General features: G+C 43.7%; 1 protein-coding gene across 1 annotated transcript in view; it reads left to right on the top strand.

The window, feature by feature from the left end:
* The first annotated feature begins 7006 nt into the window (after positions 1 to 7006).
* Positions 7007 to 22910, top strand: part of LOC143284813 (glutamate receptor 2-like) — a 31593-nt gene continuing 15689 nt past the window's right edge. Inside the window, exons 1-4 of the mRNA XM_076591860.1 lie at positions 7007 to 7143; positions 14375 to 14419; positions 15423 to 15614; positions 21206 to 21383. Coding sequence (XP_076447975.1) covers positions 7138 to 7143; positions 14375 to 14419; positions 15423 to 15614; positions 21206 to 21383 — 421 coding nt within the window. The 5' untranslated portion in view covers positions 7007 to 7137. The remainder of the gene's footprint in view (positions 7144 to 14374; positions 14420 to 15422; positions 15615 to 21205; positions 21384 to 22910) is intronic.

The following is a 22910-nucleotide window of genomic DNA, read 5'->3' as shown; positions in this document are numbered from 1 at the left end:
TACAATACAATACAATACAATACAATGTATGTGTGTATTTCTCTTTTTATCACAACAAATTTCTCTGTGTGAAATTCGGGCTGCTTTAACCGGGGAGAGTGCGTCGGTACACTACAGCGCCACCCATTTTTTTGTATTTTTTCCTGCGTGCAGTTTTTTTTTTTAATTTGTTTTTCCTATCGAAGTGGATTTTTCTACAGAATTTTACCCGGAACAACCCTTTTGTTGCCGTGGGTTCTTTTACGTGCGCTAAATGCATGCTGCACACGGGACCTTGGTTTATCTTCTCATCCGAATGACTAGCATCGAACCCACCACTCAAGATCTAGTGGAGGGGGAGAAAATTAATATCGGCGGCTGAGCCGTGATTCGAACCAGCGCGCTCAGATTCTCTAGCTTCCTAGGCGGACGCGTTACCTTTAGGTCATCACTCCACTGTGATGCGATACGATACAATTCAGTACGATACGATACCATGCGATGTGATGTGATTCGACACGATTCAGTGCAGTACAATACAATACAATACAATGCAATACAATACAATACAATACAATACAACACAATACAATACAAATCAACAGTTATTCATACCTGCTAAGTTTAGCTCCCTCCCTGTGTCTACACACACAGAAGAAGAAATGCTCATTTTAGAGATCCCTGCAGTTCATGTCAGCGCTCAGTGGGTTATGGAACTACGATCCTAACCGGCATGCAGCCCTCGCTCTGTGCCGAGAATCCAAGACATGCCATGAACACCACTGCCATGCCAAGAATCCCACAGTTATGCCAAGAATCCAACACCAGAATCCAACACCCATCCCATGAATCCAGCACCTATGCCATGAATCCAACACCCATGCCGAGAATCCAACAGCTATGCTAATAATACACCAGTCATGCCAAGAATCGAACACCCATGCCAAGAATCCAATTCATGCCAGAATCCAACCCCAGAATCCAACAGTCATGCCAATAATCCAACAGTCAAGCCATGAATCCACCAGTCATGCCAAAAATCCATTAACCATGCCATGAATCCAACAGCCATGCCAATAATCCACCAGTCATGTCAAGAATCCAACAGCCATGCCAGAAAAACCAACAGTCATGCCAGGAATTCAATACCATGCCAAGAATCCAACACCCATGCCATGAATCCAACACCCATGCCATGAATCCAACACCCATGCCATGAATCCAACAGCCATGCCAAGAATCCAACAACCATGCAATAAATCCAACACCCATGCCAAGAATCCAACAACCATGCCATAAATCCAACACCCATGCCAAGAGCCCCACAGCCATGTCAAAGGCCAACAGTCATGCCATAAATCCAACAGTTATGCAATGATTCAATCATGCCATGAATCCAAGTCAAGCCAGAATCCAGCACCAGAACCCAACAGCCATGCCGAGTATCCAACAGACCACCCAAAAATCCGACATCGATGCCAGGATTCCAGCAGTCAATCCAGTTAAACAACACGCACTCTCTCTCTCTCTCTCTCTCTCTCTCTCTCTCTCTCTCTCTCTCTCTCTCTCTCTCTCTCCCTCTCTTTCTCTCCCCGGCTTTACCTCACATACACACTCTCTCTGACACACACTCACCAAACTCACTGCCACTTTTCTGTGCTTCAGTGCATCAAAAAAATTATTGTGACACAAACGACAATTCTAAATAAACAAAGAAAGAAAGACATAGATTAAGGAATCAACCATCATTAACAAATAAATATGGGAAATAAGATTCCGGCAGGTTAACCACCATCCGTCATGAATGAAATTAAAAAGTAAAATAAATCATACCCCTCTAACTATTGAGTTAAATGCTAGAGTGCAAAACTACGTCCCACCATTACAGGGAGTTAACCCTTTCAAAGACACATACTGGGAGCTATTGCAATCTCTGAGGTCTTTGTTACTGAATGCCTGACATGACTCTTCTTCCGACAAAGGCGTTTGTTGTTGTTGTTGTTGCTGTTGTTTTGTTTTGTTTTTCCCCCTCGCCAACGACCATGGCGCGAAGGGATGCAACCCCGTTATCCGCATCCCCCTGAGGTATCGGAAGCATTTACCTCCCTTGAACCGGCACGCGCCCTCTGCTGCAACACCAAGTGCGATCCCGGCTTCCAACCCCGCCCCCTCAACTATCTGCTGCTGCCTACCTGGGTAGAGCCGACTGACGGCTGCCACTGGGCGCTCATCATTCGTTTCCTGTCAATGTCGTTCAATCAGACTTCAGGCACGCACACATACACACTCTGACAGACATGTAACATGTTACGTGCATTACCGTTTTGTTCATTTACCCCGCCATGCAGGCAGCCATACTCCGTCAAGTTCAGGGGCCGCGGGGGGGTGTGGGGGGGGGGGGGGTGTGCGTGCTGGGTATATTCATGCTTGCATCAACCACCGAACGCTGACATGGATTACAGGTTCTTTAACGTGCGTATTCAAGTTGATGTTCTGAAGTACATAACTCTGGTACATTCTCAACTTAATGTTGGTGCGATACTGGGAAAAGCTCCGCTCGCTGTTCAACATTGAGAAGGTTGTCCTGGCCTTGCTGAGACAGCTCTTGATGCAGAACCATCGTTCAACACGTCAATTATTCTAACCTCATCGCTACACCTTTAGCCTGTGTGTGAGTGAATCTATTGTATTGTATTGTATTGTATTGTATTACGACTCTTTTTGTCACAACAAATTTCTCCGTGTGAAATTCGGGCTGCCCTCCCCAGGGAGAGCGCGTCGCTATACTGACAGCGCCACCCTACTTTTTTTCTTCTTCTTCTTCTTCTTTCTTTCTTTCTTTCTTTTTTCTTTCTTTTTTTCTGCCTGCGATTTTTTATTCGTTTTCCTATCGAGGTGGATTTTTCTACAGAATTTTGCCGGGGACAACCCTTTCGTTGCCGTGGGTTCTTTTATGTTTGCTAAATGCATACTGCAAATCGGACCTCGGTTTATCGTCTCATCCGAATGACTAGCATCCAGACCACCGCTCAAGGTATAGTGGAGGGGGAGAAAATACTGGCGACTGTGGGATTGGAACCAGCGCTCAAGAGCCATCGTTGAGATACTGACGTCAATCATTCTAACCTCATCGCCACGCCTTTTTAGCCTGTGTGTGAGTGAATGTGTCTTGCTTTACCATTCAGCAAACTTGCACACCGTGTGCCAAAAACTTGCAGTGTACGTGTGAGTCGAGACACGAAGAGGAAGAGACAGGAGCAACGGGGGGTAGGAAGATTTGAGAGTTGGCTGGGGGGATGGGGGGGGGAGGGGGCGGGGGGGGGGGGGTTGAGGCCGGGGAGGAATGGATGCAAGGGGGTGGGGGGGGGGAGGAAGAGGTGTCTGAAAGGAGGAGGGAGGATGGGGGGGGGGGGGGCGGCGTAGTTTTGCACTCTGGCATTGAGCTCAATAGTAAGGAGGGGGAAAAGGGAGGCCGGCCACGCGCCAACAGGCCGCCATCTTGCTGGAGGCTACTGCCAGCCGCGAACGCCTCTCCCTCTCTCTCTGAGTCTCTCTAACTAAGCTGTTTATGTATCTGTTTGTATTGATATGATATGTGTCGATGTTTCATGCGTAAATATTTATGGCATGATTTATTTGTACTTTGTTTTCCGCTGTGTATTGTCTAAACCTTGGAGACGAACGACTGAAAAAAAAAGGTACATTAACCCCCTGTCACATGTACTTTAAGCTAATGACTAAGTGCCAAAGTGTCGCTAATCTCTGGGTAGTTTATTTTGCTTATATTCTGTTTTTCTTTTCTGTTCCATTTTATCCGTTTCGCACCATTTTTGTTCTGATTGCTATCTACTGTGTCACTAGCACTTTACAGCTAATGACATTAAACAGCTCAGTGTTCAGTGTTCTCTAATTAAGCTGGCAATTCTGTTGTGGCTGAAAATTGCCTTGGTTCTAATGGACGAGAGAGAGAGACATAGACAGAGACAGAAAGAGACACAGAGAGAGAGAATGTCAAAAATTATAAAAAATTAAAAAAATCGTTTGTTTGTTGTTGTTGTTTTTTTTTTCTTTTTCTTTTCTTTTTTTTTCTTTTTTTTCTTTTTTTCTTGTTTTTGTGTGTGTGTGTGTGTGTTTATTTTGCTTATTCAACAAAAAGTACTCTTTCCAATCCCCGCCTGTTGTTGCAGTTTATTGCCGAACAATGATTCATCATTTTGCTGAAAATGTCTACACTACATGGCAGTGAAATGCACGCTGCCAAAGACCTGTTGGCCCGCGCGCGGCAGCCTGTTAATCTTCATCACCGCCAACTGCCACTACTACTTATTCAACTCAGTGCACACTGATGTGTTTTCGCAGCAGCTGCAACAGACCCTCATTCGTAGCCTGCAGGAAAAGCGAGTGCGTAGAATGGGGTCAGTTACTGCTCTAAAATAAGATGGACAGTCAGGGAAAGCTAAAGCCAACCATCGAGCTGAATAGTAATTAAGCTCCAATGCCGTCGTGGGTGAAAATTACTTTGAATTCAGAATAGAATAGAATATGTCTTTATTCCCAAGTGTACCGGGGTCACAAGGTATATTCGGGGTGGGGAGGGGGGATAGTACATAACAAGGTACGAACATAAATCGAAAATCATACACAAACACACAGATACAGTAGAAATTAGGATACATGCATGTGCATATTAATACAAAAACTTGTGCATACTCACACATGCACGACCGCGCACACACACACACACACACACACACACACACACACACACACACACACACACACACACACACACACACACACACACACACACACACACACACACACACACACACACACTGTTTTTGGTTGTTGTTTTCTTGCTTGTTTTGTTGTTGTTGTTTGTTAATGTTGATTTTGATGTTGATATTTTTTGTGAGAGAGGGGGGGGGGGGGACGTCCAACCTCCTATTTTTTTCCCACTTTCTTTTTATTCCTTCTTCTTCTTCTTTTTTTTTTTTCTTTTTTTTTTGTTGTTGTTGTTGTTGTTGTTGTTGTTTTGTTTTGTTTTGTGTTGTTTTTGTTGGGTTTTTTGTTGGTTTTTTTGTTTTTTTGTTTTGTCACACACACACTGACACTGGTTTTTTGTGTGTCTTTTGTGAGACCTCCAACCTCCTATTTTTCCTACTTTGTTTTTTTCACTCTACTTTGTTTCTGTTTTTCTTTCGGGTTTTGTGTGTGTTTTTTTCTGGCTCTTTTTGTTGAAAGTATTCTTTCATTTTCTTTCCATTTACACCCATTCATGCACAGTTCTTTGCCTGCCTGACTTTCTGTTGATGGACAATATTTGTCGACTTAAGTGTACGATTTGCTACATGAACTTTGTCTAAAACAACTATTTGTTGCTTTAACTATCATTATTATTGTTATTGATCTTGTTATTATTATTGTCATTGTTTTTGTTGTTGTTGTTGTTATTGTTATTTGATATTATCTTCATTATCAACACCATTAATATAATTATTATTATTATAATTCGTCGTTATCATTATTATTATCATGGCCAAGACAAAGAGAGAGACAGGGAGAGAGAGAGGGGGGGAGTCAAAAGACCTAAAGAGAGACAGAGAGAGAGAGACAGAAAGAGAGAGAGAGAGATCACAAACGATAATTCGTTTGTTTGCTCTTTTTTTTTTCTTTCTTTTTTTTTTTTTAGCAAATAGAACTCTTTCCCATACGTATTGTCACAGTTTCTTGCCGAACAATGATTAACCATTTTGCTGAAAATGTCTACACTCTACTACTGTCCAGCAGTGAGATGTACGCTGCCAGCCTCTCTCAAGATGGAGAACTGTGTAAATTACCGTGGCTGCCACTCCTTCCTGTTCACCTCAATGAAGCCAACTGGGCGCCATACGTGACAATTGGTTATAATGAATGTGCAATATGTAGGAGGAATAATGAGCAATATGCAGGATGAATGTACAATGGAATAATTCTAATGCTAACGTCCATATTCTAAATATATTTCTGTTTAATAATTACGATGTAATAATTAATTGCAATGTTTTTAAAAACGAATATGTGAAATGCTTTTATTTGAGAACATATGTTTATTACTCTTGTTTAATCAAATCAAGTAATCCGCGTGTGTGGGGTGGGTGGGGGTGGGGCAGGGGGGGAGGGGGGGTGCGGGTGTGTGCTGATTATCTGGTTGCGGTTTTCCGCAATTTATCTTTATTCTTATCTTATCTGTCTATTATAATCAATGTGCAGTATAGTATGCTATGTTTATAATTATATTCAAATAATGTTTCTTAATTCTTTTTGTTTTTACATTAAGAATACTAGTTATTACCTGCAGTGTGTGGATGTATATATGAAACGGTGTATGTGATATTTTTTACATTTGTATCTTCGTAATATTCGTAAAAGCTGTTGTTGACTTTTACAGTTATGGTCCCCAGGTTGTTTACTTGTCTATGTTGTGATAATGCACCTGACCAAATTTCTCCAGTTGGAGATAATAAAGTTATTCTTATCTTATCTTTACTGAGACTCGTATCCGGCTGTCAATCCGTTGAGAAGTCGTCTGCTATATAGTGGTAGTTTCTGAACTGTAACTGTGTTTCTTATATGAAATCGTGTTGTGCTTGCCCCCACGACATGCTAAATATTATGTCTTGTTTGATATCTACCAAAGTTATTACAGGAAAACGGTGCAGTGATACGTAGCTCAAACTTGCTATGGAGGCACACACAGGAATGTCAGCTTAAGTAACGCCGCGAGCAAAGGGAACGCTTGCCTTGAAGAAGTCATCGTAACCAGCTGAGCGCTCGGCTACATATATAAAGTTACCGCTTCGCGCTGTACTGACACGAGTAGCAAATGGCTGATTGAACACTTCAGCTGGCTTCAGTTTGCAAAAGGGGCTCAAAGGTGGCATGTGCTATCCACCTAACTTTAGAACAGTGGGGGTTGACACACTGACCCACTTTCTGCTGAACAGAAAAGACACGGAGAAAGCGAAGCGCAGCATCGAGGAAAGGGCCCGTAACTCGCGCGGGACACAGAGAGAAGAGAAAAAGACTGAGAAAGTCAGAGAGAAAGAGACCTGTCTGGAGAGATAGACGGACTAACTTTCTGGACAGACCACAAGTGGGGAAAAGAAAGTCTCAACCATGTCGGTGAGTTTGGTGATTTTAACTTCCCCTTTGTAAACAATTCCTCGCAGTTCGGCATCCTAAATTCCTGGAGCTGAATTTGGGACGGACTGAATGGCAGCTAAACATTGTGAATTCAGGAGCTGAGTTTAGGATGCTTAAGGGCGATTATACCACAGTTCCTTTTCCGTTATTTTTCTCCTTTCTTTTTCTTTATGAATGTACAGCAAGTGGGTGGTGGTGTTCACGATCTCTGTTCTGACATGCTCCAGTGAAATGGTAGTTCAGATGTTTCCCGGTGTTTTTCATGGTCTCGTCTTGTTTCAGTGATCGCTTCTTTGATGGCACCAGTATGTTCCTCACAATGTGGCCGTCATGGGAGTGGATTAGGTAAAGTCCCACTGTAGCATCGTAAATTTAGCTCAGAAATGTAGGATGCTAATGTGGGACATTATTAGATATATGTTGGGTGTTGGTTTTTGACTCACTTGTGTAAACAAAGTGAGTCTGTTTTAACCCGGTGTTCGGTTGTCTGTGTGTGTGTGTCTGTGTGTCCGTGGTAAACTTTAACATTGACATTTTCTCTGCAAATACTTTGTCAGTTGACACCAAATTAGGCATAAAAATAGGAAAAATTCAGTTCTTTCCAGTCATCTTGTTTAAACAATATTGCACCTCTGGGATGGGCACAAAAAATAAATAATAAAGCCTAATTATATGCAAACTGTATTTACTGTTATATTTATATTTTTTGTATTCTCTAAACTTGGCACTTTGATCTTATATTCTGACCCAACAACAAGAGCAGTCATTATTATCATTTTCTGTTCAAACAGGAACTTTTGCTCAGCGTGGAAGTTTTATTTATTTTGCAAACGTTTTGGTGCAGATAGTAAAAAAGGGAAATTACTCTGTAATTAATGCTAGGGGACTTAATTTGCTTTAAACTGATCTTTCTCATCTTAAACATTACATTTTGAAATTATACTCAATACATAAAAAGCTTGGATTTTTTTTTTTTTTTTTTTAAGTGTATCACAAGTGAGTCTTGAAGGCCTTGCCTCTCTTGTTGTTGTTGTTGTTGTTTGTTTTGTTGTTTTTTAATCTGCGTTTGGTCTGTGGTCTCCATCATCGATGCGTTGTTGTTTCTTCCTGTGTTGACTCACCCAGCCGTCATCACTGTGCAGTGAACCATGAGTCGCGGTTCAGTCAGGCGTGCCTGGTCAGAATCAGTGCACACGCACCTCAGTGATGCAGCATGACTTGTGACTGTTTCGGCGGTGCCACAACATGTTCTGTACAGCAAGGATTAAATGATAATAATAATAATAATGTACATTTATATAGCGCCCTTTCTCACTAAGAGCTCGGGGCGCTTTACATGAAAGAAAAATATTACAAATAACATAATAAAACATTCATGACCACTCTTTCTCAAAAACCCCTCCCCCTACTCACACTCTCCCTTTCCCACTCTACATACATCCAAGGTGAGCTGACATGGGTGGTGTTGGAGAAAAGGAAGCTGAGAGTACTTATAGACAGGTTTTAAAAAGATGAGTTTTTAGTGATGAGCGAAAAGCAGAAACAGAATCAGATGCACGGATATGATGAGGAAGGTTGTTCCAGATGTGAGGAGCAGCAAAGAAGAAAGAACGTTCACCACAGGTTCTTGTATTGACACGAGGAAGGTTCAAAAGGTAACAGTCAGAGGAAGAGCGGAGATTTCTTGATAAGGTCAGAAAGATAAGTAGGTCCTGCGGAGTGGAAAGCAGAATAGCAGAGACACACAACTTTGTATTTAATTCTCGCTTCAATGGGGAGCCAATGTAGAGTGCGGAGATGAGGAGAAATGTGATCAGTACGTGGGACTCTGAGAGTCAGACGAGCAGCATTGTTTTGAAGTTTTTGAATAAGAAGAATATTATGTGGACAGCCTATGAGAAGAGAATTACAGTAGTCAATTGATGTACTTCTGTCTTAAGCTTGTACTCGGGCACCGTTCAGTTGTCTCCGGGTGTGTGCAGTGGACTGACGACGTCGAAGGGTGGCAGAATGGTGAAGACGCTCAGCTGCCGATAAGAAGGCAGTTCTTGACCATCCTAAATCATTGCACCTATTGGTTACAGTTCCATGGTTTGTGGGGCCGAAAACGAAGCGAGATGGTGGCACGTTACTTTAGTGACTGAATCCGCGGAACCAACATTGACTGAGTAAAATAACTTGACGTACAAAATGGGTCGAAATCAACTGAAAAGGGATTACACTAATATCTGTTAAAGGTAATTATCGTTTCAAACATGCACAAAAATTGCCCGGGTAAAATAGGTGCAATAACTTACTAAGGATGCTTGGCTAGCCTTAATTGATCCCCCTCTACCTCACCCCACCACAACAAAATTACGGAAGCATAGGCTTCCAACGTAATATGAGGGAAGTACTAGATTTTATCCTAACCTCGCCAAGCAAACCTGAAGGCTACTTGGCCTTGATTCGGAAGAACCCAGCCAATCTTGCCGCCACTGACTGAGATGGACAAAAATAGAAACGCACCTTTCTCGCTACGTGTTTCGCTACCAGAAACTGGCTTTAACTGACTAGCGTGCATGTAAGAAACGCATCTCAGCTCTCGTGCACAAGAAAGCAAAATCCCAAACCGAAATGGCCCAGTTCCCCAACGTGCAGGCGCCGACTCACATCATCTCTCTCTCTCTCTCTCTCCTCTCTCTCTCTCTCACCCCCGCCCCGCCCCTCGAAAATGGAGTATGACTGCCAACATGGCGGCGGGGTTGAATAAATAGGTCATACACATGATATCCTACTCGTGCATACGAGTGAACGTGGGAATCGCAGCCCATGAACGGAAAAAATAATAATAAAATAAAATAAAACAATGCATTTTTTTTTTTTTTAAGAACATCCCTTTCCCTCAGCAAACCCTCTTTAACCTACTTCAACACAAGAGGTTTTTACATTCACCCGTGGAACAGTTGCCACTTTGCCAAATTACGGCGAGTCGTCATAGTTACTAACCCCCCCTCCCCCCCTCCCGCACACACACACACACACACACACCACCCGTCCCCCCCACGCCCATCCACCCAATCGCACCACCACCTCGTTGCCTCCTCTTCCTGCCCCTACGCCGCCTCCTCTCCCTGCCCCTACGCACACACACATGATCCATTGGGAACACAAATTGTGTGGAAAAAAAAGAAAGAAAGAAAGAGAGAATCAGCACAGCACAGCGGTACAGTGTTTGTGTTTTTGCCCGGCTGCTCGTCCGCTGCAGGCATTTGCACGACGTGGTTGAAGTCACTGCTGTATCACAGACATAGTGGCTTTACTCTGTGTGTGTGTGTGTGTGTGTGTGTGTGTGTGTGTATGTGCGTGTGTGCGTGTGTGTGTGGTTTTGTGTGTGTGTGTGTTGTGCGTGTGTGTGTGTTGTGTGTGTGTGGTGTTGTGTGTAGTGTGTGTGTGTGTCAGTGTGTGTGTGTGTGTGTGTGTGTGTGTAATATGTCAGTGTGTGTGTGATGTTGTGTGTATAGAATAGAATAGAATACTTTTTATTGTCATAAAATCTTAAAGTTTATAAGACACAATGAAACATAAATATGAGCATATTAAGACTGAAGAGAAACATTCATGAACAAATTTCGCCAGCCTTGGCTGTAATTCTGTTAGAAGGATCAGTTCACTAGGCTTTGCATTTGGACGACATATATCGATTAGGAATCTGTGTCTGTAAGTATTGTACTTTACACAATTGTCTAAAAGGTGAATCTCATCTTCTAAACTGTTACAAGTATCACACAGTCTTTGTTCTTTCGGTGTATCTTTATATCTTCCATGTTCGATTGGTAAGTCATGGACGCTGATTCGTAACATGGTCAGTGCTTTCCTGTGTTGTGTATTTGCTGTATTCTTTAAATACGGTTCAATTTTATAATTTGTCACAGCGTTCTTGTAAAATGCTAATTTAGATGAACTGTCACGTTTCTGTTTCCAAAATTTTATATATTAATTTTCAAGCTTCTTGGATACAGCATACTTTAATCTTTTAACACTAATAGTGAACTGATTTTTCCAAACATGATCTAATCCAGTGCTAGCTAATACATTTCTTATGAAAAGTAGCCACTGAACATTTTCATTTGTTTGACGATACATGCAGTTATATGTTGTGTATACAAGTGAATTTTGAGGAAGCACTAATATGTGTATCCAATAGCCAATAATTTGACATATTATTTTAGGCTAATAGGAAATCTTTCTAATTCTCCTAAAACGGGGAGAACCATTGTGTGTGTGTGTATGTGGTGTTGTGTGTGTGTGTATGTGTGTGTGTGTGTGTGTGTGTGTGTGTGTGTGCTTGTGTGTGTGTGTGTTTTTACTATGTCAGTGTGTGTGTGTGTGTGTGTGTGTGTGTGTGTGTGTGTGAATGTGAGTGCGTGTAGTGTGTGTGTGCGTGTGGTGTTGTGTGTGTGTTGTGTGTATGTGTGTGTGTGTGTGTGTATGTGTTTACTATGTCAGTGTGTGTGTGTACGTGTGTGTCAGTGTGTGTGTGTTTGTGTGTGAATGTGAGTGTGTGTAGTGTGTGTGGTGTGTGTGTGTGTGTAGTGTGTGTGTGCGGGTGTGTGTGTGTGGTTGTGTACGTCAGTGCGTGCGCGTGTGTATCATGTGCGCGCCGGCGCGCGCGCCGACGATCTGCCCGCGACTAAAGTAGGGAAACCGAAGTGGTCAAAGAATGATATATCCTTTGGTTCACATTCGTTGTCATAACCATCAGATGAGACCAACATCAAACTACAAACATAAGATTGTACATTGTTTCATACGCAGCCAAGAAATCTTCCTATCTCCGTATAGCGGAGCGCAGCGTATGATGCGGTTCTCAACAACCCGCTCTGTAAAAAAAAAAAAAAAAAAGAACTAGAGGACACGAACCTTTTCCTTACACACATATACTACTCCGCCTCCACACACACACACACACACACACACACACAGACACACACGCCCCCATAATTGTGCCAATCATTCTAGCTGTGGTATTTCAGCTGTGAATGTCAGATCCCCTCTCCGACATTCTCAGCTTCAGTTTCTCACGGAGGCATCGCTGCATTCGGACAAATCCATATACGCTACACCACATCTGCTAGAGCAGGTACCCTGACCAGCGGCATAGCCTAACGCGATTAGTCAGGCCTTGAGTGCATGCTTAATTCTAAATATGGTGTTCACCTATCAGAGTCGATTTCTTCTGCGGAAATTTGCCAGTGGACAACACTTATGTGGGTGAATGTGCACAAGTTCTTATATTGATATGCACATGTATGTGTCCTAAATTCTACTGTAGCTGTGTTTGTGTATGGTTTTCGATTTATGTTCGTACCTTGTTATGTACTATCCCCCACCCCCACCCCCGCACCCCCCTTCCTTGTGACCCCGGTACACTTGGTAATAAAGACATATTCTATTCGGTTCTGTTCTGTTCTATTCTATCCTATTCTATTCTTATGCTGCCATGGGTTCTTTTTTTCAGTAAAGTGTTGCTGCACACGCGACCTCGGTTTATCGTCTCATCCGAATGACTAGACGCTCAGTTTTAATTTGATTTTTTTCCAGTCAAACTTGGGAGAAAGGGCGAGAGCGGGATTCGAACCCACACCCTCCCTCACGGTGCTCTGCATTGGCAGATAGATGAGCGTCTTAACCATTCTGCCACCTTCCGCCTGTCGGTCCTACAGGCTCTCCTGGTTGGTTACTTGGGAGGAACAGGAGAGAGAGACAGAGACGCACAGAGAGAGAGAGAGAGAGAGAGAGAGAGAGAGAGAGAGAGAGAGAGTGGAAAATCCACTGATACGAAGGAATTTTGCCCCAAGCAGCCTTGTGTGTGTGTGTGCCAAGTTTGTTTTTGGCTGGAAATGGCCCGGCCAATGCACCGTTTTGACTTTTTGTACCGCGAACACTAGTACAAAATGTGGTGATTTTGACATTTTGTGCCGTTTTGACATTTTGTGCCGCAACAATCCCCTCCCCTCTCCCACTCTCTTTACCACTTCCGTGTGTGTGTGTGTGTGTGTGTGTGTGTTTGTGTGTGTGTGTGCCTGTTTGTCCATCTGTATGTGTATGTGCCTCTGTGTGTGTTGTGTGTGTGTGTGCCTGTTTGTCTATGTGTATGTGCCTCTGTGTGTGTTGTGTTGTGCCTGTCTGTATTGTATGTGCTTCTGTGTGTGTGTGTGTGTGTGTGTGTTGTGTGCCTGTCTGTCTATCTGTCTGTGTGTGTGTGTGTATGTGTGTGTTGTGTGTGTGTGTGTGTGTGTGTGCCTGTATCTGTATGCGTCTATGTCTGTGTGTGTGTGTGTGTGTGTGTGTGTGTGTCTATACAGACTTGAACTGTCTATATATGGCACAAGCTTGTCCCGTTTGAAGCTTTCTTTCAAGTTTTGGGGGGTTGTTTTAGGAGGGAGGGGTGGCGGGGGAGGTTGCTGGGTTGTTTTTGTTGTTTGGTGGTTGTTTTGGGGGGGCCTGGGGGGGGGGGGGTTGTTGGTTTATTTTGTTTGGGGTTTTTTTTTCTTTTTTTTTTCTTATTTTTTGGGAGGGCGGGGGGGGGGGGGGGGGGGGGGTTGTTTGGTTGTTTCGGGGGTTTTTTTCTTTTCTTTTTCTTTTTTTTTTTTTTTTTTTGGGGGGGGGGGATGGGTTTGTTATTGTTCGTTTTGTTGTTGTTTTTTTTGTTGTTGTTGTTTTTTTGTTTTTTTTGGGGGGGGGTTGTTTCGGGGTGGGGGTTTTTTTCGTTGTTTTTTTTTTTTTGGGGGGGGATGGGGTTGTTATTGTTTGTTTTTGGTTTTTTGGGGGGGGTGGGGGTTGTTTGTGGTTTTTGCGTTTGTGGGTGGTGATTGGGGGTTGTTGGGTTTTTTTGTTTGGTTTTTGTTGTTGTTGTTGTTGGGTTTTTTGGGGCGGGGGGCGGAGGCGGGGGGGGGGTTGCTTTTTGTTTGTTTGTTTCTTTTTGATGAAATTATGTTGTGACTGAGATCGGCTTGACAGCGTTTCATGTTTCTGGATGGATGTATGTGCGTGCGTGTAGGGGAGGGGTGGGTGGGTGCGTGCATGTGTGTGTGTGTGTGTGAGTGTGTGTGTGTGTGGTCGCGGATGCGTAGCTCTTTCTGATAATCCTATGTAAATGTACACACCCATAGAAATACAGCTTTCTCTCTCACTGGCTTGACAACATGATTTGTGATTCTGTTTCCAGAACGGCCCCCCCAAGCCACACTTCGTGGTGACTACTGTTTTAGACGTGAGTTTTCTGCACACTGTACACACACCTGCACATCTTTCTACATATATACATGCTCACCTGCGGTTTACAATCAATCAAAGACGTTGATGTTCACGCACCTGCACACACATGCAACCTTTCTACATGTACACTCTCACCTGCGGTATGCAATCATATACGTTAATGTGTACGCACCTGCATACATATGCACATGCATGCACACCTTATATAAATCATACAGGCTCACCTGCGGTACACAAACGTTGATGTGCACTCACCTGCACACACATGCACCCCTTTCTACATAAATTATGCAGACTCACCTGCGGTCCACAATCAATCATATACGTTGATGTGCACGCAACTGCATACACATGCACACCTTTCTGCATACACAGACTCACCTGCGGTATACGGTCAACAATGTACGTTGATGATGATGGTGATTGTGATGGTGACAGTGATGATTTTTATTAAAGTGTCTGATAACGATTTTGACGTGTGGATATACAGCGCACACTGCATACATTCAGCACACACGGAGGTCATCACATCAAACAAAAATACCACACGCACACACGCATGTACACAGGCACGCGCACACACACACACACACACCCACACACACACACACACACACACACACACACAGTCGCGCTGCAAACGTTCACACAGACACAAATACACACAAACACACATACAAACACACACACACAAACACACACACACACACAAACACACACACACACACACAGGCGCGCTGCATACGTTCACACACACACACACACACACCGTCAGAGGCGCGCTGCAATTGTTCACACACACACGCACGCACACACACTCACAAACACACACACACACGCGTGTGCGCGCGCACACACACACGCACGCGCTCGCACGCGCGCGCACGCACGCACACACACACACACGCACACGCACACACACAAAAGAGAGAAAGTTAAACATTAAACAGTCATGTACACTGTTTATGAATCAACACGGCCGCTCCACCTTCTTGCAGGCACCGTTCATGTCCGCTGAAATCCTGAGCGACGGAAACACTCGCTACGTCGGCTTCTTGAAGGACCTGATTGAAACGCTCGCTAGTGACGTGGGGTTCGACTACGAAATTCGCGTGGCAAAAGACGGTTCCTACGGTTCCCAGGTGGGCCCACAAGGGTGGACGGGCATGATCGGCGAGCTTGTGAACGGGGTGGGTACTCTACTCTCCTCCATGTCTCTCTCTCTCTCTCTCTCTCTCTCTCTCTCTCTCTCTCTCTCTCTCTCTACTCTGGTGGAACGACTGTGAGTCTGGAACTAAACGTTCTTGGCACCCGGGTACTGAAATGTTCCAGAATTTAACTGGAATTTAACTGATGCGAATGGGATGTCGGTTTGTGTGGTCTGAGTGTATATTAGTGTAGTTTGTTGTGTGTTAATTAAGAGAGGCGGGGTGGGTTAGTTCCCTTGAACTGTCTGGAGTAATCTGGAACGTTCTGGGAACTGGAGCGTTTCCGAAGAGTCTGGAATGTTCTGGAATTGTCTGGAACGTTTCCGAAGAATCTGGAAAGTTCTGGAATTGTCTGGAACGTTTCCGAACAGTCTGGAATGTTCTGGAACAGTCTGGATTGCCAATGGATGAAGTTGCCTGAGTGTACAGCGTCTGTACTTTATCTGTAAAAGGTGGGTGGGCCTTGAACATTCTGGAACTGTCTGGAACATTCTGGAACAGTCTGGAATGTTCTGGAATAGTCTGGAGTGGGACTGCCAATGGATGAAGTGGTTTGAGTGTACAGTGTCTGTTCTTCGTTATGTGTAAAAGGTGGGTGGTCCTTAAATATTATTCTGGCACATAGTTTTGGAATGTTCTGTCTGGAACAAACTTGAATGATCTTGCACCAGTCTGGAATGTTCTGCACCAGTCTGGAATGTTCCGGAACAAACTTGAATGATTTGCACCAGTCTGGAATGTTCTGCAACAGTCTGGAATGTTCTGCAGCAGTCTGGAATGTTCTGCACCAGTCTGGAATGTTCCGGAACAAACTTGAATGATTTGCACCAGTCTGCAATGTTCTGCAACAGTCTGGAATGTTCTGCACCAGTCTGGAATGTTCCGGAACAAACTTGAATGATTTGCACCAGTCTGGAATGTTCTGCAACAGTCTGGAATGTTCTGCAACAGTCTGGAATGTTCTGCAGCAGTCTGGAATGTTCTGCAGCAGTCTGGAATGTTCTGCAGCAGTCTGGAATGTTCTGCAACAGTCTGGAATGTTCTGCAGCAGTCTGGAATAGTCTTGTGGATGTGAATGGATGAAGCGGTCTGAGTGTACTGCAGTGTGTTGACTTTGTTAAGCGTCAAGAGTGGTGGGGGTAATCTCTTGGAAAGTGGATCAGTGAAGAAGACTAAGTATGCTTTGTCTTCTTCTTCGTCTTCTTCTTCGTCTTCCGATAATGTCCAACAGTCGTTGCCAGCCTTAATTGACATTTACGTGTATTTAATCATTTTCGTTTATTTTCCCCGCAATGCAGGTAGCCATAAATCGTACACAGTATGTACCTATCGGAATGGTTATACACTCTTTTTTTTTCTTTCTTTGTGTGTGTGTGTGTGTGTGTGTGTGTGTGTGTGTTTTCAATTACGTTGTCAGAGGGCACAGTCTCTTTAGCTCTCTTCGTTATTTCGAATTACTCACTGACTTCTGGAGAAAAAATACTCAAACATTTCTTTTGATTGTTTGCTTAATTATTTTATTTTAAAATTCACTTGTGTATTAGAATATTCAATCAATTATTTATCTTATAAGTGTTCATTTATCTATCTATCTATCTATCTATCTATTCATTTGTTTATCTAGTTATCCGAAAATGCCAGCTAGTGCCCTTCGAGTTTATACACAAGCAGAAGATCAAATACGCACGTTAAAGATTCTGTGATCCATGTCAGCATTGAGTGGGTTATGGAAACAAGAACATACCCAGCATGCACACCCCCGAAAGCGGAGTATGGCTGCCTACATGGCGGGGTAAAAACGGTCACACACGTAAAAGCCCACTCGTGTACATACGAGAAGAAAAATCCGAAAATGCTCAACACAGCACGACAGGAGTGATTCAGTAATAGACAGTGCATATGCAGTTGGTCCTGTGTATTGGTATAATGATGATAACAGTGATAGTGTGTCAGAACACAACAAGTTAATCTAACAACAAAGAGATGATGATCATGATGGGTGGTGCTGTCAGTGTAGCAACGCACTCTCCCTGGGGAGAGCAGCCCGAATTCCACACAGAGAAACGTGTTGTGACAACAACAACAACAACAACAAAAAAGAGTAATACAGTACAATGATGGTGACACTACAGACCGTTGTCACAACATCTGAACGTTACTCTGACAACAAATACACTGTGACGACAGATTAATATTAAAAAAAAAAAATAAAATAAGACAAAAAAATCGTTACTCTTCTAGTCTGACGATAACCAGATGATGATGACGACATACGGTATGACGACATACGCATCGTTAAATCTGACGTGACGATAACCAGATGATGATGACGACATACGATATGACGACATACGCATTGTTAAATCTGACGTGACGATAACCAGATGATGGTGACGATATACGGTATGACGACACACGCATCGTTAAATCAGACGTGACGATGATCAGATGATGACAGGCGACGTGTCCATAAAACATCGTTAAACCGGATGTGACGGTATCTGGATGATGATGATGATGGTGATGGTGATGGGTAAGCGAAGCTCGTTGCGTGCGAACGCGTTTTGTTCGCTCTCCACAAGCCACGTATGCAACGCAGTGTGGGAAAGATACAACTTTTCCCGTTCAAACATGCTTCTTGGCTACGAATTGGCCAAATCTTCATGCATGTCTTTGACATTCTATGACTGGGGTGATATAGGGGGTGAGAGTTGGGGAAGGGAGGGGTGGGGGGGGGGGGTGTTATCGGATCCATATTTCGTGTTGCACTCAGCTTAACACAGAATCTATGAATGAACGTCCTTTTACCAGTCAGTCTATATGAGTGCACGCTAACCCATTTTGGTTCGACGCCAGAACCCCAGAAGGATTTAATGCCGGGATGCGCGCGCACGTGTAGTGTAGTGCGGTTTGTGGTTTTTTGTGTGTTTTTTTTTGTGTTTTTTTTTTGCGTCTGCTATCATAGTTTCGCGGGAGACTGGTAGTAGTGTGTGGAGTCAGCCCTTTCTTACGCTCTCACACGCACGGAAAATCAAGAGAGAGAGAGAGAGAGATACCTCATGTGTTGTGAAAAAGACGCCTGCATTCCTCATCATCCACACTAAACGCGGACTCGCATGAAGCTCACGGAAATCACGAACATATAGCCATATAGCCCCCAACCTCCCCAAGCCCCCCACACACACCCCCCCTCGCCCCCCCCCACACACACACTCGACCCCCACACACACCCCGCCTCCCCCCCCCCTCCCACCCCTCCCTCCTTATATAATTAAACGATAAAGGTTACTGACCAAACTTCAATCTGAAACGCATTGCTCACGATTAACGATAGATTGTAGTACAAGTTGTGTAAGCAATGTATTGAGTGCAGATTTTCTTCCTTGATTCATGTATAAACATGGCATCACTAGTGGTTCATTTCTACACCACATCCCAGAAAACAACTTTGATAATCATGCAAAACATTTTATCAGGGTTAAAATCAAAGTTCACTGCAATGAATACTGATAAACTAAGCATCGAATAAACAATTGGGTTACGAATAAAAAAAATAAAAAAAACCATCACGCAAAACGTCACACTATAATTGTTTTTATGTTTCTACACAAAATCTGGGCCCACAATTGTTTCTATTTTTACACACAGAGTCAGGAACCACAACTCTTTTTTTTTTTTTTTTTTTTTTTTTTTTTTATAAGACAGAAAGTCTGAAACCACCTTCTCTCCGCCTACTTGGCCGTATGAGTATATGTGTGCGTGACTGAAACCTGACTGAATGACAAGAAACGAAAGACGAGCGCCCGATGGCAGCTGTCAGTCAGCTCTACCCAGGTAGGCAGCCTGTTCTGCAAATGACCCCGTGTATGTAAAGCGTTTGGAGCATGGTCTCCGAATGAGGATAGGCGCTATATAACTATCTGACATCATCGTCGTTAACTCTGATGTGACGATGATAACTGGATGAGGAGGAGGAGGAGGGTAATGACAAACGTTCTGTCGATAAAACATCGTTAAACCCGATGTGACGATAATTACATGATGATGATGACAATGTGCGTGAGTGAAGTCTGACAGAAAATAATAGGATACGCGCTCCATAAGTATCCACTTCATCATCATCATCATCATCATCATCATCATCACCATCATCATCAGCAGCAGCAGCAGCATCACCATCATCATCATCATTATCATCACCATCATCATCATCATCATCATTATTATCATCACCATCATCATCATCATCATCATCATTATTATCATCACCATCATCATCATCATCATCATCATCACCATCATCATCATCATTATCATCAACAACAACAACAGCAACATCATCATCACCATCATCATCATCATCATCATTGGAGGGCGTGCCCTGCGTGGCAGGGTAGAAGAAGAAGAAGAAGAAAACTATCAAACATGTAAAAGGTCACATGTGATGTGATGTGTGTGTTACGTTTAGAGTATTATCCTAACGCAAAGCATCTGATTCCACATAACGCAAATTGCACAAACAATAAATACCCCAGAGTGACTAGAAATCTAGCCGAGTGGAATGGTAACATTTCAAAAATATTGCATGATAATTTTCATAAATTTAGACAGTTTCAATAAAGATGGGTTTGTTGTTGTTGTTGTTTTTTGGGGGGGTGTTGTTTTTTTGTTTTGTTTTGTTTTTTTGTCACAAACAACTGCAAGGACTTCAAAGCGTCCGAGTTTCTGTTACAATACGGTTTTAACAAATGTTTTCCATGATGGCTGGGGGGAGAAAAAAAAAAAGAACATCGAAATATATAATGGAACTCATCACCAAGATCATTCAAATTACTTTTAGTACACAGTCTTTCATTTCTTTCAGTACCATGAATGCGTCCTGTCTTTATAGGCAATCGATGGTTTAGATAGATATACGTCAGCTATCAGCCAGCTAGCTCTATCCATGTAGGTGGGAGCAGCCTGGCAGTGCAGATTCCGTGTTTGTAATGTAAAAAGCACATTGGGCTTGGTCTCTGACCCAGGACAGGCGCTACGCCAGCATCCAGACCAGTCCGTCAATCAGTGTGATGTGACAACGACAACAAGATGATGCTGGTGACGATGTTGATGATGATGACGGTGCTGATGATGACGATGATGATAGTGACGATGTTGATGATGACGATGATGATGGTGATTCGAGTGACGATGATGATGGTGATTCGAGTGACCATGTTGATGATGACGATGTTGATGATGACGATGATTAATGATACGAGTGACGATGTTGTTAATGATGATGATGACGATATGATTAATGATAGAGTAAGGATGTTGATAATGACGATGATCATGACGACGATGAGTGACCATGTTGATGATGATGACGACGATGTTGATGATGACGATGATTAATGATACGAGGAACGATGATGATGATGACGATGATTAATGATACGAGGGACGATGTTGATAATGACGATGATGATGATGACGATGACTAATGATACGAGTGACGACGATGATGACGATGTTGATGATGATGATGACGAAGATGATGCTGGTGACGATGACGATAACGATGACGGCAGACGGCGGACATAGCGGCCGGTGCCCTGACAATGACGAGGGCGAGGGAAGAGGTGGTCCGCTTCATCACGCCCATCATGACCTCGGACGTCAGCCTGCTGGTCAAGAAGCCAGAGGTACCCAAGGTCCCTGACGAGGACTCTGTGGGCCTGGGCTTCCTGGTCACACCCTTCTCCACGGGTCAGTGCTGCTGCCCCTCTGTCTGTCTCTGTCTCTGTCTCTCTCTGTCTGTCTCTCTGTCTGTCTGTCTCTCTCTGTCTGTCTGTCTCTCTCTCTCTCTCTCTCTCTCTCTCTCTCTCTCTCTCTCTCACTGTATGTGTGTGTGTGTGTGTGTCTCTCTCTCTCTCTCTGTCTCTCTCTGTCTCTCTCACCTTCCATGCACACACACACAAACGCGCGCGCACGCACACACACAAACGCGCGCGCACGCATGCACATACACACACGCGTACGCGCGCGCGCTTGCGCACACACACACACACACACACACACAAAGTACATACACGCACACACACGCACACGCACAGACTGTGCACGCACGCACACACACACACAAACACACACACAGACAATAAAAAAAAAAATAGACAGACATGCTGGCACACACACACACACACACACACACACACACACCTATATAGACACACATGCTGGCGCGCGCGCACACACACACACACACACACACACACACACACACACACACAGCTACATAGACACATGCTGGCACGCGCACACACACACACACACACACACAGCTACATAGACACATGCTGGCGCGCACACACACACACACGCACGCACGCACGCACGCACGCACGCACACACACACACACACACACACACACACACACACACACACACACACACCATCTCCACAGAATAACAACGACTTTTTTTCTTTGATGTAAAATCAGACTCTTTGTTCGCTTTGATGTGCAATGTTTTCAGAGTTAAGGCAGAATAACAACGTTTATTTTAGCATCAAACAATGATGTAAAACCACTCTGTTAGCTTTGAGCAGTGAGAGCCACGCACCATATAAGTTGCTAGCATTGTTGCTGTTTCAGACTAGAATATATTTATATGCAGCTATCGTGGTGGTTTTGAGTTTCAAAGGTACAGATTAGTATTAAGTTAGCGGATTTGACTCGCTAAGAATAAAAGGCTATGATTGAAAAAGTCCTGCGGAATTATACAAATATTTGCCCATGATATGCCCAGCTTAGCCTGTTTCATCTGCCATTTTGAAAGGCATTGTAACGGGCGCAATAGCCGAGTGGTTAAAGCGTTGGACTTTCAATCTGAGGGTCCCGGGTTCGAATCACGATGGCGGCGCCTGGCGGGTAAAGGGTGGAGATTTTTCCGATCTCCCAGGTCAACATATGTGCAGACCTGCAAGTGCCTGAAACCCCTTCGTGTGTAAACGCATGCAGAAGATCAAATACGCACGTTAAAGATCCTGTAATCCATGTCAGCGTTCGGTGGGTTATGGAAACAAGAACATACCCAGCATGCACACCCCCGAAAACGGAGTATGGCTGCCTACATGGCGGGGTAAAAACGGTCACACACGTAAAAGCCCACTCGTGTACATGCGAGTGAACGTGGGAGTTGCAGCCCACGAACGCAGAAGAAGAAGAAGAAGAAAGGTATTGTTTTACTCTTTTTGTCACAACAGATTTCTCTGTGTGAAATTCGGGCTGCTCT

This window comes from Babylonia areolata, chromosome 8 (genome assembly GCF_041734735.1).
Source record: "Babylonia areolata isolate BAREFJ2019XMU chromosome 8, ASM4173473v1, whole genome shotgun sequence".
NCBI classification, from domain to species: domain Eukaryota; kingdom Metazoa; phylum Mollusca; class Gastropoda; order Neogastropoda; family Buccinidae; genus Babylonia; species Babylonia areolata.
This window is presented reverse-complemented; position numbering and strand designations above follow the sequence as displayed.